Consider the following 19034-nt stretch of genomic DNA (forward strand, 5'->3'; position numbering starts at 1 on the left):
TTAACCTCAATGTATCCACTCATTCCGCAGAATATCTCTCCCAGCAACTGTTTGTACACCGAGGGTTATACCATGATAACCAACTAATGGCTTTCCTACAACAATCTGTCGACAAGCGTCAGACCTAGGGGTACCTAGCTTAGCCTACTCACAGTTCTGAGGTTCCCGTCAGCTTCTTTCGACTAGCATGGTCTTTCTGTTTTCTTAGCTAAGTTCCTATTTTCCAAATATCATACTTTTATTCACATTTGTACAAGCAATTGAATACTGAACTTAAATTAAATTTTGACCAGATATATAACCGTTTCAAATATTATATTTTGAATACAACTTGAAAAGACGTGTTGTCAAAAAAACCGGCTTAAAACAATTTTGCCTCACAACAGGCCACTTACGTACCCCTCAAAGAGTTGGTTGTAAAGGGTTCTTTAACGTGCACAGGACGTGGTACTCCCTGAACACGGGACCTCGGATTTAACGTCCCCATCCGACGGACGGACAGTCATAGACAGTCACAAAATACTAAACAGAAATGCCCGACAAATCCCACCGCTGAGCCACCATTTGTAACGTGTAACCGGGCGGGGACGTTTAGATATTTTTATCTCGGGTTCGTACCAGTTTCCTGGGATTTGAAAAGCAATTCAAAAGTTCTAAAGTCAATAAAAAGTTTACACTACCACTAACAAATATGAAACAAATACTACGAATTTCAACACCCATCAACATAACCCGAACCTATTGAATTAAGGGCGAATTTATTGCAATTCAAACTGGTTTGGGTTCGGGTTTAGGGTTTAGAAAACCAGTTTAGGGTTTTGAACTTCTGCTGATGTGCCTTTCGATGCTGCTTCACCTGCTATACAAGGTTTCAACTGTGGTTCTACAGATGTTCCTGGTCTAGACTGTGGTTCTATTGATGTTCCAGATCTAGTTTGTGGTTCTATTGATGTTCCAGGTCTAGACTGTGGTTCTATTGATGTTCCAGGTCTAGACTGTGGTTCTATTGATGTTCCAGGTCTAGACTGTGGTTCTATTGATGTTCCAGATCTAGTCTGTGGTTCTATTGATGTTCCAGGTCTAGACTGTGGTTCTATAGATGTTCCAGGTCTAGACTGTGGTTCTATAGATGTTCCAGGTCTAGACTGTGGTTCTATAGATGTTCCAGGTCTAGACTGTGGTTCTATTGATGTTCCAGATCTAGTCTGTGGTTCTATTGATGTTCCGGGTCTAGACTGTGGTTCTATAGATGTTCCAGGTCTAGACTGTGGTTCTATTGATGTTCCAGATCTAGTCTGTGGTTCTATTGATGTTCCGGGTCTAGACTGTGGTTCTATAGATGTTCCAGGTCTAGACTGTGGTTCTATTGGTGTTCCATGTTTTGTTGGTGCTACTGTGGATGTACCGGGTTTAGACCAAATTATACCAGTAGTTTCTGATTTTTCTGTACTGCTGTCTTCGTGATACTCTGAATCATAAAAATCAAACATGTAGTACAACTATCTAATTGAAATGTAGAATAAGGGGAGTTGAGGGTTGAATTTCTAGAAAAATACAGAAAAAATATGTGTAAGAATGGCTCGGCTCATATCATCCCCCGTCCCCATAATTACCCGTTTAGAGCCAAAATGTTTGAAGGACACTTTCAAAATATAAATAAAAACTTAAGGGAGCTCTGTATGAACAAATCTTTCTAAATTTATCACACAACATAGGAATTCTAGGTCCATTTTTATGGCTTAGCAATGCCAATTTCTCTTACTGCTCACGTAACCTTATTTGTTCTTATAAGTATTGAGTCAAAAATAGTAGGGAACTAAACCTATGATAACGCTCACAAAGGTTCACCCTGTCCCCCTTTTTTTTCTCTTTATTGAATTGAATTATCTTCCAAATATTCGAATAGGATAATATTTCTTTGTAGATAGCTACAAGGTGCTAGTTTACTGGCTCCGGCAAAAATAGCCTCATTGGCGCTATTTTGCCGGCTCCGGTGAATTAGCAATTTAATAGAGTTTTGCTATTCTGCCGGTCTTATTTCAGATTTTTAATCAAGACTATATGAAATATATTTTTGCACAAATGTATGACAGCTTATTTGGGTTATTCTATGCAGTAGAAAAAAATGTAAGTTGTGGCCACCAATTACTTATTAATGGCCACGAATTACTAAGTCATGGCCATGAGTTACTTACTCTTGGCCACGACTTGTAAATTATCCGTTGCCACGCGTCTTTCTTATCCGTGGCAACAATTTATCTAATTATGCTTGATTTTTTTAAATGAATAAACAAATAAAGAAATATCTTGAAATGTAAAACTGACTTCAGAAACCTTGAAATGGATATAACAAGAACGATTGCGTCAATAAAAATTCCAAATAACAGCACTGAACGATCTAAATATGTAAATATTTCAAATTTGACAACGACAGAGTAGTAACAACAGAGGCTGCGTATTTAAACACCGCAAACAAAATGCCTTTTTTGTAACTACTCTGGCTACGGATAAGTAAATCATGGACACAAATAAGTACTTCTGTGGATCTACCGGGTTTAGACCAAATTATACCAGTAGTTTCTGATTTTTCTTCTTTTTTCACTTGGGGCTCGTATGGAAAGTAAAAAAGTTATTGCAATCGACTAGCAATGGATTGTTGAGACTTGATATATGTTCATACATTGTAGAAAATTGAAAATAAATAAAAAAAACACCAAACAATTTTTTTTTTTAGTGAGGTCCAAAAATGGGGGGTCCATGCCCCAAATACCTGTGGTTTAAACAGTATCGGACTGAAAGGGTTTTAAACAGTTTTAATTCAATAGGTTCGGGTTAGTTTGATAGGTGTTGAAATTCGTTTTATGTAGTATTTGTTTCATATTTGTTAGTGGTAGTGTAAACTTTTTATTGACTTTAGAACTTTTGAATTGCTTTTCAAATCCCAGGAAACTGGTACGAACCCTAGATAAAAATATCTAAACGTCCCCGCCCGGTTACACGTTACACCTGTATAAAAGGAAAGTTATTTGAATTACCTCCCTTATCTAGCAAATGAATACATGTTCTGTATTTCTTTTATCAGTTGTTATGATAAGATAAAACACATTATTTTCTTGAGTAAGATGGTAATGTGTATATTCTACTACGGATCTAGACTGATCGAGCTCTGTTTTTTCTTTCTTTCAAAGATCATGTCTTCACAGGGGCTTGTTACAATTGCCGGGTTTACTATCCATACGAACCCCTAAAAAAGTGTTTTTTTTTAGGGGTTCGTATGGATAGTAAACCCGGCAATTGTAACAAGCCCCTCTTAAGGATGTACTTAGGTGAAATTTGATTAAAAAAAAATCAAGAAATTAAAATTGATACTACAAGTCGAAAGAGCACCAGTTATGAAGAAAAAATAAGCTAAAAATATTGATAGGTCATGGAGCTCCTTTTCGAGATATTTGAATTTTAAAAAATGGCGGGAAAAGGCTGACTCGGACTTTTACCTTACATAGGTATTATTTGGGTCTCAAATCGAAAGACCAAAAATCAAGAATCTGCTTCAATTTTGGAAAATAAGTCTTTTATGAAAAGAAACATGGGTATTATGGGGCACAATATTTCACCCTGTACCGTAGGAAAAAAAGCAAGGAATCCGAACATTTGACACCAATTTCCAAAACCTCACCCAAGTGCATCCTTAACCTTTACACCAGAGTTAATCCGGACTATATTTGTTCAAAGGGCGTTTTTCAATAAAAACACGTGTACTTTCTTGTCCCAGCCACTTTTTAAAAAATGTGTTTGATCTTTGCAAGTAATTTTTTGTGCAGTCAGTACATTGAATTAGATTTAACTTTTTTAACCATGACACGGTTTATTTTTTAGAGGGATTGATAAGATATTGATTCAACATTCATGCTCTAAAATATCGTAAAAAATGTAGAAATAAATGTTATTTTTACTTAATATAAGTTAATTAATAATTCAAAAGTATGTTTAGAGCCAACCTATTTTAATAAACAGATTTTAACATAGGATTTTTAATTTCAGAAGGTGTGTCCCTGGCAAAATGTCCACTACGAAACGAAGTCATTAAATTTTTTTAATAAACAGTTTTATAAAATCAATGTAAATTTTGTTTGCAAGAGATATAAACATTAAAAGGTCTTACAAAATAATTTATGTTTTTTATAACGGCAATTAAATTGTTGGTAAGAAAAATTAGCACATTAAATGGACCTGGACTGGGTTGCACAAACGTCATTTAATTTAAACATTATTTAAAAGATAAATGATACTTAACTTCTTAAATAATAATTAGTTAAACAACAGTTTAAAATCTGTTGCTCAAAGCTTAATTACGCCTTCAATTACTTAAGTGTTATTTAACAACTTTAAGTATTATTTAATCCAGAATCAACTGGTTCTAAAACAGTTCCCTTATTCGCGTGCATTTTCGCGAATTTTGTACGGAATCAAAATGGAGAACCAAGTAGACGCTGATAGAAAAAAACGATCATCAAACTGGGATTCATCAGAAATTTCCTTACTCAGGCAACTGGTTGAACAAAATTTAACTGTAATAAGAAGCAAATTGACCAACGCCATTACAAATGCACAGAAAACAGGGGTCTGGAAGACCATATCATGCCAAATCAATGCTCTTGGGTTACATTGTCGCACAGGCAAAGAAGTTAAAACCAAATGGCAAAACTTGCAATCAAAGGCAAAAACACAGTATGCTGAAAAAAACAAATATTCAAAACAAACAGGTGGTGGGCCGGCACCTAAACCAATGTCAAATGAAACAGAGAAAATAGTTGAAATGATGAAGGATTGTTCCAGTTTCGTTGGCCTGAATGGTTGTGAATCTTCAGTGATTCTTGTAACTTCTGAAGGTGCTTATTCTTTCTCTTTTTCTCTTATCGTGTTGCTCTTAAATTTAAAAAAAAAGGAAATACACATTCTAATTCTCTCAACTACGCATCAGCTGATCAATATTTGTAAACACATTCCTTAAAAATAAATTGTGGGGCCTTTTTGAAGGGTAGTCCACATTTGTATAATAATAAAATTAATTGTATATATAAGGACGCTCACACACTGCTTATGGAATGAATATCGTCATTCGCTATTTACTAATTTTTCAATATTTACGATTTCTTATTCTCTGACCTCTCAATTATAAGTCAAAATGAAACCATATGACTGTGACCAAGCACATTTCGCAACCGTCAACAAAGTCGAACGGATATTCACTCGAGAGGGCCCTCATGGGGTTTTTGATTATGTGATTACTTGGCCGTTTTTTTAATGATTATTTGATTATTAAGCCAAATATTTCATGATTATTTGATTACCTAGGACTGTATTTTTAGTTTATGATTATTTGATTACTAAAGATAAGCAAATATTTAATGATTATGTGATTATATTGGCAAAAAAATGGTGATTATGTGATTACTATGACCCCCCCATGAGGGGCCTCACTCGAGCTTACTTCAGAAATAGAAAAAAACCTTACCGGTTTCTGTGTAATAATCCAATATTTCCCAATATTCTTACTCTCACAAATATTATTATTTTTAATTCAATTCTCCTGCACTATTGCCTCTTAGAGAAATATTTTAGCTTTTCGATTTTTAACATGACGTCACGGTAGTAATGAGGTACAATTATGGGTGTTTTTAAAGCACACCATTATCGATTTATTCTATGTTACAGTACTTGAATTTTTTGTATCATTTCTAACATGTCTAACGTGATAATTCTTGCATAAACACAATTAATAATTTGGGTAAACGTAATTTCTACATTGAGTTTAAAAAAAAAGACAATCGACTTGTTCCGAGATAAATGATTGTTTTTATTAATTTAAAAAGTATTTTCATACTAGAGGGGAGGGGTATAGGTTTTTTTCGGGTCTTTGGGATCGGTACGTGTTTTTAAGTTCGGGATTTCAGGATTGACCCTTTCGGGATCCGGGAATTCTTTTTTTTATAATTTGGGATCGACGGGGAATTAACTTTATTTAAAATCTGGACCGCGATCGGGATTTTGTGTCTTTAAGCCCGGGAATTCGGAATCAGGACCCCTCCTACCCCACCTTTTCACTACACAAAAATTAAATGGAGCATATATCATTTTTTTTCAAATAATAAATGCTTTCTTAGTTGTCTCATTGGCAATAATACCACATCTTTTTTTATATTTTCGTCGAGGAGCATTTGTGTAGCCATAGTTGATCTTAGTTCAAAATAATGTACAATGTAGTCGTGGAAAATATTTATGATTCTTAATGCTAATAGAAAGAAATCTATGCAATAAACATTAACACATAATTTAGATGTTGGTAACTATTATTAGTTTATTGCTACAATTGACACAAAACTTGTAATTTGCAGTTACCTTTTTTCTGAGACAAATATAAATTAAAGTCCTATAATTTAGACAAGAACTATATAATATCATTGCTTACATTGCGAGAGGTCGTGTATTCGATCAATTTTCCTGAATCATTGTTTTATTGTCAATTAGGCTAAACAACATTAGTTTCCCAAGTTAAATATGTTTCATATTTTTCCTGTCGGGCATTTGCATTGTATTTCTCTCTCTCTCTCTCTCTCTCTCGTCATTATTAAAGGCCGCGGCGCGGTTGCCCATCAGTGCATACATCTACTTTGGTCAAACCTTGCTGGTTAGTTCTCTCATTAGCAATTGTACCACCTCTCTTTACTCTAATCATTGAACATTGAATTCGTACAGTGCGTCTTCCTCAAAATATCCCACAGTCAGAAATTAATAGGAGTAACGTTATATATATAGATTTAGGATGGGGGTCTCACGTGGGTTTATTTTGGAATAGAATAGTATGGCCCCTTTTTAGACGGAAAAAAACTTTCTTTCTCACATTTTTGGAAATGAATTGCCTAGACCCAAACAAAATTGGCTCGTTTTGCTCGGCATCTTTATTGGTTATTTTTTACTAGAACAATGTGATGCTCCCCCATCAGGCCCCTCTTTTCTCCTGGATTGGGACCCCCTTTTTAAATGGCTGGATCCGCCCCTGCCTCCAACACACGATATATACAAACAAACCGTGAGAGGTTTGATTTTAATCAGAATGAACTATGGCCCATGATGTATCTAATTTTAATTTTACTGACGGCAGTTCAATATATTTATATACATTGTATATCAACATTTTAATTGACATATTAACATTTTCTTGAAGATTGTATATACTATGTAAATATTTTGGCAGGTTAAAACAATAAGTATTTTACTTTCTTTCTGTAATATATATTCAAACACTGCCTTCTTTATGCCAGTCTAATCGATACCGTATAATTCATGCATTTTCAATCTTTATATTTTCAGATAATTCAGACTCAATCTTTTCACCAAATATATCTCCAGCTGAATCTTTCTCAGGGTGTGAGGTTGAAGTTCAACCAGAAAGTTGTTTGTTAGTAAACAATGATACCTATGATACTATTACGTGCACTCCCGCTACTGCAATTTCGTTACCAAGATACACAAGCACTCCATACTCTAAGAAAAACTCAGTGAAGACTTCACATGTTATAACTCAGGAAATGCTAGCAAGGAAACAATATGATGTATTAACAGTCCAGGAAGAAAAATTTAAACTTGAGGTAGAGAAACATATTGTTATTCTTTTACTTTTCTACATTGGCTAGAGGTATAGGGGGAGGGTTGAGATCTCATAAACATGTTTAACCCCGCCGCAATTTTGCGCCTGTCCCAAGTCAGGAGCCTCTGGCCTTTGTTAGTCTTGTATGATTTTAAATTTTAGTTTCTTGTGTATAATTCGGAGTTTAGTATGACGTCCATTATCACTGTACTATTATGCATATTTTAGGGGCCAGCTGAGGGACACCTGCGGGTGCGGGAGTTCTCGCTGCATTGAAGACCCATTGGTTGCCTTCGGCTGTTGTTTGCTCTGTGGTCGGGTGGTTGTCGCTTTGACATATTCACCATTTCCTTTCTCAATTTTATTAAAATTAAACTGGAAAACGAAAAGCTTAAACTTGAAATTAGAAGGCTGAACCAGTGGGAAATACAAGAGAACGACGCCCTACTAACTCTTGATGCATTAAATGCATGATCAATGAAACAAAGAAAAAGATGATGTACAATTTTTGAACATTTATGTTATCTGTGATATTATTCTTTAATGTGCTTCAGTGTAATATAATAAAATTATTATGCAAAAAATGTCCTTGCAATGTGATCTCTCACAACACGTCCTTCGTCTGGTCCTTGGAAATCTTTGCTGATGTTCCAAAACATTTGAATTTCATCGTCAGGATCCTCCATCGGTTCTCTCATCTCTATTGCAAGATTGTGCAAAACTGCACATGCCATAATTAAGGTGCATACTTTCTCTGGTTGTAGTCTTAATTCTGCGTGCAAGCAATAAAATCGTTTCTTCCACCACCCAAATGTTCTTTCAATGCAGCATCTTGTGCGCGTGTGAGCTGTATTAAATCTCTCGTGGTAAGGCTCTGTCGGTCTGATATAAGGCGTCATCAGGAAACTTCTACATGCGTAGCCGCTGTCACCAAGTATTAATCCATCTTCTACACATTTATGAGCTTGCTCCAAATGTTCAGATATTTGTGAACATCTCATGATATGACTGTCATGAACACTTCCAGGCCACCTCGCTACAATGTTTGTAAATTTACCTACGAAAATAATAATTGTATACTGTAATATAAATCAAGAAATACTAAAACAAAAACAAAATCTTTTAGTTTTTGAGAGCTTATTTGATTTTTTATTGATTTTTAAAACAACACAATTTTATTTCATAGCAAATTCCGAATTGAGAATTTTATGACACCATTCAAAGGTTTTAAAATTGCCTTTTCAAATGTTTTGTCGGAACGGTACCGTTGGAACTTAGGAATGATATTAAAAGATCAATACATGTAGGATAAAAAAAAACTAAGATCAAATAGTTTGGGGGTGCATGGGTGGGGGTTTAAGATTTCGCATATTTGTATATATAAAATCGATTTTTTCCAAATTAAGTGAAGAGGGGGTGGAGGTGGGGATCGGTAAAAAAACTATGTGAATTCAGTTTTTTATCATTTGATGTCGTCCTTTATACCTTTTATAGAATTTTCTTTGTAAGCGCTGGTCTGGATTTTACTTTATCAGAGATGATCAAACAGCCAGAAGTCTACGCGGAATCTTAATTGGTCAAGTTAAAAAGTGGGTTTATTTTCTGGCATTTATCAGTGAAATGGACAAACGATCTGCATATTTTGTTATGCTTATAACTGCTTGAATATTTAACTAAATCACTCTATGATATTTTGATATACTTATAAAAATATTGACATTTTTTTTGGCAGGAACGAATAATGATAAAGTAATGTTATATATTCATTGCGGATGCATGTTTATAGTTCTATATAGATATAGGAAGATGTGGTATGAGTGCCAATGAGACAACACTCCATCTAAACAACAATTTAAAAAAGTAAACCATTATGTATATATATGCGTGGCATGAATGGAAAATAAAAATTAATTTATGTTGATAAATACCTTCATTATCACAAATGGCCTGCACATTTATGCTATGAAAGCCCTTTCTGTTGACAAATGATGGTTCGTCGCTTGAGGGTGCTGCAATTCTCACATGGGTACCATCTATACAACCAATTACTCCAGGGAATCCACCATTGTCATAAAAACCTTGCTTTATATCTCGTTTCCTCTGTTCTGACGGCCATTTGATGTACTGGTCAGATTTAGAAGCAAGGGCTTTTGATACTTTGTTAACACATCTACTAACTGTTGATTTATCTATACCCACAGTATCTCCTATGACCTGCATGAAACTACCAGATGCAAAGAACCTCAAAGCAACAAGCACCTGTTAAAACATTATATATGATGAGTTTATTTTTAAAACTTGCGTGCTAACAGTTCATTAACCATTTATATATATATATTATCAGAGGCGAAATCAGGGGGGAGCAGAGGCCCGGGCCCCCCTTTTTTTAGAAAAAAATTGGTTGCTTAAATAGGGAATCACTGGCGCATGACTGGACCGGGCCCCCTCTTAGGCCAGTCAGTGGGCCCCCACTTATGAACATTTCTGGATCCGCCACTGATTATACACTTAAAACGCTGCTTAGATACAGAATTTAAAAATCATATATTACATGCATTTTATTGCAAAAATTTATCCCTGAACCCCGAAATAAGGTACAAGTATCGGGTCCTTTTCGTCATTTGACACGTTTGCACACAACCGTATATGATGTTCGAAACATAATCTCTTCATACAAAAATATATCATATGTATTTAATTTAATATCTAGATATTTATATTTTCAAGATTATAAACATGCAGGAACCGGCGTTTCTTAGTTTAGCGATTAAATGAATAATCGTTAATTATTAATTATTATACATACATATATATATATTGATACTTAAAAGAGGGTCCTTATCCCGAAATCCCGGGCTTTACCGCTTAAACTAATGAAATCCAGAGGTCCAGAATTAAAAAAAAATCTCGGCATCCTAAAATTCGAAACAAGAATTCCCGGGTCGCGAAAGGATCAATCCAGAAATCCCGATCATAAAAACATCCGATCCCGACGTCCGAAAAAGGTCCTGCCCCTTTTTCATATTAATTCGTATTATTTCTAAAATAATAACAAAGGTATAAAGTTGTGCACGTTGAAATTATGTGTTTTAAAAAAATCACTGAAAATAATAATTATTATTTTTTAACAGCGTGTCTCTATGATATCACTATTAATATGTCACACGGACAGTAACGAATTTCATAGATAAATTACACGTTTCCGGGTTTCCCTCCCCTCCCCAATGACTTTACAAAAAGTTAAATTTTATAAGAAACTGTATCCCTTTATGAACCCCGTAAAATGTATAACGTCCCTTTGAAAAAATGTAAACAAAGTTGATGGTGGGAAATGTTTGACACATATTTTGGATTTCGGCATTTATGAAAGGATTTAATACTCAGTGTGCAGATGATCTTGTGTAGCTGTTTTTATTCTAAGAAAAAGGATGTCGCAAATGGTGGTTATGTTCGTAAACACACAAAAAATAGAAACAAACATTGGAGAATGTAATTGTTTTTCAAAACCATGTTTACAAGAGTTTAAAATCTACATTTAGTACCTGCATTTCTGCGCTTAGTGCGTGACTTCTCTGGGTCGGGTGTGTAATATCGTCACGAACAATATCAGTTATCCTTTGGATAGATTGTCTCCCAAATCTATATCTGGAACGAAGCTGCTTGTCTGTCAAATCATTTAGGGTGAGTAGCCTTTCTCTATACTTTCTAGGTGCCAATGGTGGCCTTATATTACCAGCAAGGTTGCCGAAAAGCAGCATGTCTTCCATATTTAATCGATATTTAAATATTTAAAAGTACCCCTTTGCCACATTTAAGTTTAAGTAACCTTTAAGTGTTACTTACCTCTAATAAACCTTCACTGTGCTTAAACGGCTGTGGGTAACTTAAGTTACCCACAGCCCAAGATGGAGCCGCCTTGCGTCGGTTAGATACTTTTCTTCTATAGAATAACAATACCACAAATGCATCAATTAAACAACTGAATTTAAAAGTTGTATTGATCGTTTAGGGAAACCCCTAAACTGGAAAGGTGATTAAATTCTACAAAAGAAACGATCACAGCACGATTTTAAAAAACACTTAGGCTGTCCGTAACTTCAAAACAACTTGTCCGTAACTTTTTCCATCATACCAATAGAGATGTCCGTAACTTTCAAAGAATCGACATACGCGGATGTAATGTTTAAACTGATGATAGAGATTGCATCGAATACATATTCACAAAACGAAGTAGATGTCTAGTATGATATAATTCATTGTACCGATGGAAGACAAAATTGGGAAAAATATGAAAAAAATCACGATAAATCCGCAAAACTCGGGTCTCATTTTGTATAACGTCGGGGTACCCGAATCGCCTAATTCGAAGGGTTGTTTCCGATCATAGCAGATAAACTGTTGAAACATCATTGTTCGTTTTTATTTTTGAACAAGTAGACTACACAAGTATTTTTTACACATACATGGAGCATGTATACACTTACTGATTTTCTGACAGCAACGACAATATACAAAGTTTTTTTTTATTGTCAATTATGACGCCCAATAATTTGAGCAGTACAATTAAGTTCAATTTCATACAAGTGATTACATATTGATTACATTGATTATTTAAGAGGGGGAGGACAGGGGTAAGGGAGACAGGGAGAAAGGGGGTAGGAGAAAGGAGAAAGGAGAGGAAGGCTGGGAGAAAGGAGAAAAAATAAAATATCTCTCCTTTTAAAAAAATTTCTAATATTTCAAGAAAAAATATCTCAAAAGGAGATGTTTTATTCTAATGGGAGAAAGGAGAACGGGGGTAGGAGAAAGGAGAAGATGGGTGGGAGAAGGGAGAAGGGTACCCCCCTGTCCTCCCCCTCATTTAACAATTAAACAAAGTCAAGTCTTTTTCAACCAAATAAATTCTGCAGAAAAGATATATATATATAGTTTTGCAATATAATATAGATGGACAAACTACCGGTGACTAAACTGTATCTAGAATTAATTTTCTCTCTTTGAATAAAGTACACAATAATAAACTTACTTTTTTAATTATAACATTATCCTCAGATGACATTAACCATATTAATTTTGATTTATTTGGGAGGCTTTTAAAGTTTTTGTTAACCTTATTTAAGTAATCTATATATTCAGATCTTTTACTTTCTAAATCAGGACACTGAAGAAGAAAATGAATTTCATCTTCAACTTCAGTGTTACATAATTTAAGGGTAGCGGGAATCCGGGATTTTGGAGGGGAACCCAAATTGCCCAGGCATGCAGTGGATAGACTATACGAGACTTAAGTGCACAAACTTTTCTCTCATCCCCACAACAACAAATCCCATCAGCATGGACAGTAAAATAAAAGGGGTGTCAATCTGGACACACTGGTACGTTGCGCACGGTGATATTGCGGCACCCTGGCCAAGATTTACAGTAAATGGGAAAACTTTAAAAAAGGACATTTTGTATAAATGAATAAACTTAGTTTTACAGCTAGCTGCATATTTCATTTGTATGCAAGTGAAGTTTCATTAAATCTCATTAAACTGAATAAAAAACTAAAAGACAATATAGATAAAAGTCAGTGACAATAAACGGAAAAGAGCAGTCAACATAGTGTAACAATTCGACATAGTATATAAAAATATAAATAACTACGTAGGACAACAGGGTAATTTAATAGTCTAAAAACCCTGATAACATCCAAAGAGAGAAAAAAACATACTAGGAAACATATTCAAAAAATCATAACACTATAACTAACTGGTGGGATGTATAAATACTGAGCCGCGTCAAAGAGTATTCATCAAAATACACATAGAAAGAAACAGAGGTGAAGGTAAACCGCAAACATATAATTAAACTCAAAACATTAAAGAGTATGGAAAAGCCTTGGTCTGACAAGCGAAAAACGTCGATAAGACGCACATCAGTAAATAAAAGTTCAAACCATAACCAGGATGGAGTACCACAAACCCCACATAAAACTTCTGTGGTGTAAGTATGATGCGTTGATAAAATCACATGTGGTGGTGAATGAGTAGTATAAACGGCCGCGAAGGTTACAAATATGATGTTAATTGTCTTCTAATTGTTGAAATTATAATTCTTAAAATTTTAAATCAAAAGTTACCCACATCTAAAAATAAAGTTACTGACAGTCTGCTTAGTTTCGATCAAAAAGTTACGGACATCTTGTGCATTTTTTAAAGTTGACATTGCGCTTTAGTGAACTCTATATTAACAAATTTATGGTAATTGTTAGTCTTTTCTTTATTCAATAATCCTATAAATATTTACATTCTACATGAAAAACGTCGCAAAAGATACATTTTGTATGAATTAAATATAAACGAGTTTAGAGTCCGCCATCTTGGGCTGTGGGTAACTTAAGTTACCCACAGCCGTTTAAGCACAGTGAACCTTTGTGCAACAGGAATAACGGTTACTTAATTTTAATTATGGTTTAACGTATATTTAAATGACACTTAAATTTAAATAACGTTTGTGCAACCCAGTCCAGAGTGATACCGTATTTTTGTTAATGTCCACTACGACACGGATCAAATCTCCTTCAGTCATTGTAAGTATCTGGTTTTAAAATTATGAAGAAAAAAAATCAGTGTACAGCTTATTACATGCTTTGATGAATACAATCAGTCTTGTTACTATTGCAATATAGGGATTGTGGGGAAAAAATAAAACATGTGAATATGTTAGTGGGTTTGAACTAGTAGCTGTCAGATAACTGCATGCGAGTACTCTCAGATCTGTTCATTGTGTCTTTTGGTGTCGGGATGTATAAGTACCGGGCAACGTCCACTTGTATTTTTGTCCATCTGATGAGTTAAGCCTTTTTCAACTGATTTTTATAGTTCGTTCTTATGTTGTACTGTTATACCACTGTCCCAAGTTAGGGGGAGGGTTGGGATCCCGCTAACATGTTTAACCCCGCCACATTATTTATGTATGTGCCTGTCCCAAGTCAGGAGCCTGTAATTCAGTGGTTGTCGTTTGTTTATGTGTTACATATTTGTTTTTCGTTCATTTTTTTTACATAAATAAGGCCGTCAGTTTTCTCGTTTGAATTGTTTTACATTGTCTTATCGGGGCCTTTTATAGCTGACTATGCGGTATGGGCTTTGCTCATTGTTGAAGGCCGTACGGTGACCTATAGTTGTTAATGTCTGTGTCATTTTGGTCGTCTGTGGATAGTTGTCTCATTGGCAATCATACCACATCTTCTTTTTTATATGTCCCCTACGAAACGGTCACCTACGAAGCAAGTATGGGAGAAAAATGTTTCGTAGTGGACACTACAACTACCATGTATAGTCTTGTTTACTCTTTTTTTTAATTATATTCGTGCAAAACAAATAACAAGGGTTAGTTTCATGTAATTTTTATTTTGTTTTTATTAACATAGAATAGGGTTGATGTCAACTACGAAACTTTTTGTCCACTACGAAACGGTTTTGTCAACTACGAAACGCATCAAAATGTCCAATACGTAACATGAGTTGTACCTTCATACGTGAAGTACTGTCTTATCTTAATCGATAAAAAATGGTTCTCCAATTCAGAAAAAATGAGATTTTTCTAGTATATAAAGTAAACAAACTGGAATGTCTATAGGAATCATTTAAAATTGCAAAAAAATAAGTGTGTTTAGAAGCCTTCTAGAAGGCGCGCAAACCATCCACTAATCTAGGATAGTAGTGTAACAGTACAATAAAAACATTAAACTTCGAAAAACGATTAAAAAGGGCTTACAATGTATAACCCATCAGATGGATACAAAGCAGAATACATGATATAACAAAAACACAGAGTGGACGTGGTTAGGTAGGCTATACGTGTATATCACCACAACAAAAAGACATGAAGTACACATATATCATAGTACTCAAAGTTACTGACATCTAGTTTAAAGTAGTGTTTTAAATAACAACTAATAAAAAAAAATTATAATTTAAGATAAATTATCAATCAGTACACATCCAACATCCAATGGATTTAGTGTAAAGACGCCATGAACACTCCCAGAAAAAACATGACCTTGTGCAACGCCAAGCCCAGATACAGGTATCGACACATTGGATCATATTGTAGAGCCATGAATGTGAATATGTATATTTAACAATAATACATTAAAGGGATATAACAGAATAAGCAGGCATGTTGTTTTCAAAAACAATCATGGTATATAGCCAGCTACCACAGTGACTTTTCTGCTACAATAAAAGTTGAGACGCGGGAACAGTTAAATTAAGAGTATGTACAAAGCTTTAACAAAAGGCATGACTTTGCCACCGTCCTCTTCCCCCAACCCCTTTTTTATGAAAATTTCAGGATCCACCACTGGTCAGTGCTCCACCTAGATCAATGTTTCCTTCTCCTGTATTAATACACACAGCCCTGCCCACAGTGGCCCTGACACGTAGTGCCTCAATCATATCAAATGTACACATCCGTCTCCGACTAAAATTTAAAAAAAATTAGTAACATAGGTTTTATAATTTTGTTGAACAGGAAACATATCAACCTCGTTTATTATAAACTTTTACTATTGAAAACAAATATGGTAAATATTGATTTGATCATATACGACAATATCGTCTTATACCTTTCAGTAATAACTATCTAAACACCTGTGACTTGATTTCTGTTGTGTACTGGATTATGACCTTGTTAAGATAACACCTAGTTATTTGTCACATCAATACACAGTTATTGCTGAGATGTCGCTGTTGATAATGATTTACAAATTATCTCAAAATCAATTTACGGGAAAGACTTTCTGATTTTAGTGTTGCAATTTTAATTCTTTACTGGAAGTCACAAAAAGAGGACAATATGAAATATGTGCTTTCCGAGATATTTTCTTTGGATTATATTTTTCTCAAGCCTCGCAGGAGAAAAAAATAATATGGTAACATGCAGTTCTAAGGTACGTTTGTTATTGTTTTTTTTAAAGGACTTCGTGAATATTCGTCTTTTTTAATAACTTTCATTTAGATGTATATAATATGTTTATTTTCTTTTTATCTTCAAAAGTACTGTACGTTTTAACAATAATTTGTGATTTTTTTACAAGATACTTTTTAGGAGGGATTTTTTATGGGGGGAGGGGGCATGAAAGAAAACGGCATTCCTCGTCATAAACTACCCTATTTAACTACATATAACCTTATTTTATCTTCTATTGTAAATAACTGATATCCGTGACATTGAAGTTTAAATTTTTAAAGTTTAAATAAGTCAAGGTGGAGGAAATATCCCATTCCTTTTTTGACCGATTTAGATAGTCATGTTTGCGTAAATAAATATTAACTCATAAATTACAAAATGCACTTAATGTGCATCAAATTATCTTGGCCGGTATTTTGTATACATTTTGTATTGATTTGTCAACTGAACTCTTTGTACTTTACTTGTTATTATAAATTATTTAGTTATAAGTAAGATATACTTGTTATTCAGTAAACTTATTGTTTGTTTTGACAACTTACTTATTTTAACATTTACTGTTCGATTTCAACTATTGACTTTATTTTGTTAATGTATTTGGTTAGTAGATCATTGATTACTATTTTATCAAATAAAATGTTTATATTAACCAAAAAGTGATGTATTTCATCAGTAGAAAATATGCCGGCTTTCGTATGACCAAAATAATATAGCATCAAGTGGTCTTTGCATATATATATTCACAGTAACTTAACATCTACATTAACTTATATAATACTGTATAATAGTAAATACTATATTTTTATATTTTTTGTATAGGTAATTTGAAAATTATTAACACCTCAACGATGGAAGGTTTATTACCTCTTTACCCCCCCCTTTTTTTCCCCTAACCTAAAGTAAATAAACAGAATAGAAACCATTTACTTCAGAAACGATCATCTAGAATGATAGTGGCTCTTATGAATTTTCTTGGACAGGGAGCTTAGTATTCACAAATCATCCGTCCCAGGATTCATTAATAACAGTTGTCTTTTTATGATATTGTCTTGTTGTCTGGTATGTCTTGGACCATATTAAACCCTTTTTTTTCTCTCTTCAAATTTGCAATTATGAGGAAAAATTGTCCAAAGATGATCGTCTAAATTTGTACATGTCAAGAATGAAGAAAACATAAATTTTTAAAAGTTGCAAAAAAACATTGAATTCTTTAAAAACTCGCAAATAGCATCAATACAGGAACGAAGTGAAGAACATGATATCAAACTTTTTGTTTGTAGTACAATGAAAACATTTTGTATTGATCTTTGTGATTAAATTCAGCCCTAGTGTCCCATTTAAAAGTCGTAATCATAAAATTGAGGCGGGAATTCGTATGTGTTGTAAAATTAGTCTATGTGATTTTCAGTTGATTTTGTTTGTCTAGCACAAAGAAATATTACGGACACGTGGTTTCAAATTGTTCTCTGTTGTATATTAAAAGTGTCTTGATATTATATTTATTATGCTATAAAGCATGTTAATGATTTTGCATTTTCATTTATTTATTCAGCAAATATTCAATTTGGTTCCTTATATTATTATTTATTTGTGTAAATTTTGGTAATGGTGTTATATTTTGTTGGGGGTATGGGGGAGAATGTATTGGAGAGCTTGGCTTACATAAAAGATTATAATTTTTTTTTTAATTTAAAAATTCAAGTTTCCTGATAATCTCTCTGCATGCACAGTTATCATGTGAAAGAAAAGCATCTAGCAACGATATTTTTTTTTTCTATTGTTACAAGATTTGAAAAGGAGTAATGCAATTCGAAAGGATGTGATTCCAAATGATTAAATCCTCAATTCTCTCAGAACAATTTAGATTTAAAACAGCCCCCATCAATATCTTAATTTGGAATTAGTTATGACCTAAACATTGACCTGAAACACGAATTTCAAAAGGATGTGATTCCCATTTTGAAAGTTTCCTGAAAGACTCTCAGACCTACGTATTTTGAAGTAAGGTACACAACAAAAATAAATCTGGGCCACATTTTAACCAAAGCTTTTATGTGAAAAAAATTGATTTCAAATGAGGCCTGATGTGATTTTGGTGGTGTAAAGACATTTTGTTTTGAAGACTTGGTAACAGAATCATGCATGTCAGTCAACTATTACTTGCTTAAAAAATAAGCTACTTCAAGTAAAATTGGTACTTGTATGATAAAACAACACTGAAGGAGGTTATTGCATAAAATCCAAGAAACTGAAAAATCGCATTTTAATAGATACAACTATATCGGGATATAATAATAATATAAATCAAAAAGTTTTGCTTTATTACTTGGTTTGTTCATAACAAAACAGCATATCAGCTCATTTTGTGCATGGCATCTTCCTTTCCTTTTTTACTGTAAGACTTAAACGAAGCTTTCACATGCACCTA

General features: G+C 33.9%; 4 protein-coding genes across 4 annotated transcripts in view; 2 read left to right on the forward strand and 2 right to left on the reverse strand.

Moving 5' to 3' along the window:
* Positions 1 to 797: 797 nt before the first annotated feature.
* On the reverse strand, positions 798 to 1490 carry LOC139521348 (P-selectin glycoprotein ligand 1-like). The gene has a single exon (XM_071314827.1). It carries the CDS (start codon positions 1488 to 1490, stop codon positions 798 to 800), a length of 693 nt encoding a protein of 230 aa, XP_071170928.1.
* A 2813-nt stretch (positions 1491 to 4303) lies between these two features.
* On the forward strand, positions 4304 to 7694 carry LOC139521349 (uncharacterized). The gene is made up of 2 exons (XM_071314828.1): positions 4304 to 4889; positions 7372 to 7694. Exons 1-2 carry the CDS (start codon positions 4472 to 4474, stop codon positions 7692 to 7694), a joined length of 741 nt encoding a protein of 246 aa, XP_071170929.1. The 5' UTR covers positions 4304 to 4471.
* A 376-nt stretch (positions 7695 to 8070) lies between these two features.
* On the reverse strand, positions 8071 to 9963 carry LOC139519565 (putative nuclease HARBI1). Its single transcript, XM_071311735.1, has 2 exons — positions 9577 to 9963; positions 8071 to 8705 (listed from the first exon to the last, which is right to left on the reverse strand). Exons 1-2 carry the CDS (start codon positions 9866 to 9868, stop codon positions 8221 to 8223), a joined length of 777 nt encoding a protein of 258 aa, XP_071167836.1. The 5' UTR covers positions 9869 to 9963; the 3' UTR covers positions 8071 to 8220.
* A 6123-nt stretch (positions 9964 to 16086) lies between these two features.
* The window catches only part of LOC139519616 (uncharacterized), a 64358-nt gene continuing 61410 nt past the window's right edge, over positions 16087 to 19034 (forward strand). Inside the window, exon 1 of the mRNA XM_071311809.1 lies at positions 16087 to 16586. Coding sequence (XP_071167910.1) covers positions 16500 to 16586 — 87 coding nt within the window. The 5' untranslated portion in view covers positions 16087 to 16499. The remainder of the gene's footprint in view (positions 16587 to 19034) is intronic.

Source organism: Mytilus edulis, chromosome 4, assembly GCF_963676685.1.
Source record: "Mytilus edulis chromosome 4, xbMytEdul2.2, whole genome shotgun sequence".
Taxonomy (NCBI): domain Eukaryota; kingdom Metazoa; phylum Mollusca; class Bivalvia; order Mytilida; family Mytilidae; genus Mytilus; species Mytilus edulis.

Coding starts and splice junctions, on each gene's coding strand:
- LOC139521348 (XM_071314827.1), bottom strand. CDS start 1,490: ATGTTTGATTTTTATGATTCAGAGTATCACGAAGACAGCAGTACAGAA.
- LOC139521349 (XM_071314828.1), top strand. CDS start 4,472: ATGGAGAACCAAGTAGACGCTGATAGAAAAAAACGATCATCAAACTGG. Junction 4,890..7,371: donor GATTCTTGTAACTTCTGAAG/GTGCTTATTCTT, acceptor TTATATTTTCAG/ATAATTCAGACTCAATCTTT.
- LOC139519565 (XM_071311735.1), bottom strand. CDS start 9,868: ATGCAGGTCATAGGAGATACTGTGGGTATAGATAAATCAACAGTTAGT. Junction 8,706..9,576: donor GGCCATTTGTGATAATGAAG/GTATTTATCAAC, acceptor TTATTTTCGTAG/GTAAATTTACAAACATTGTA.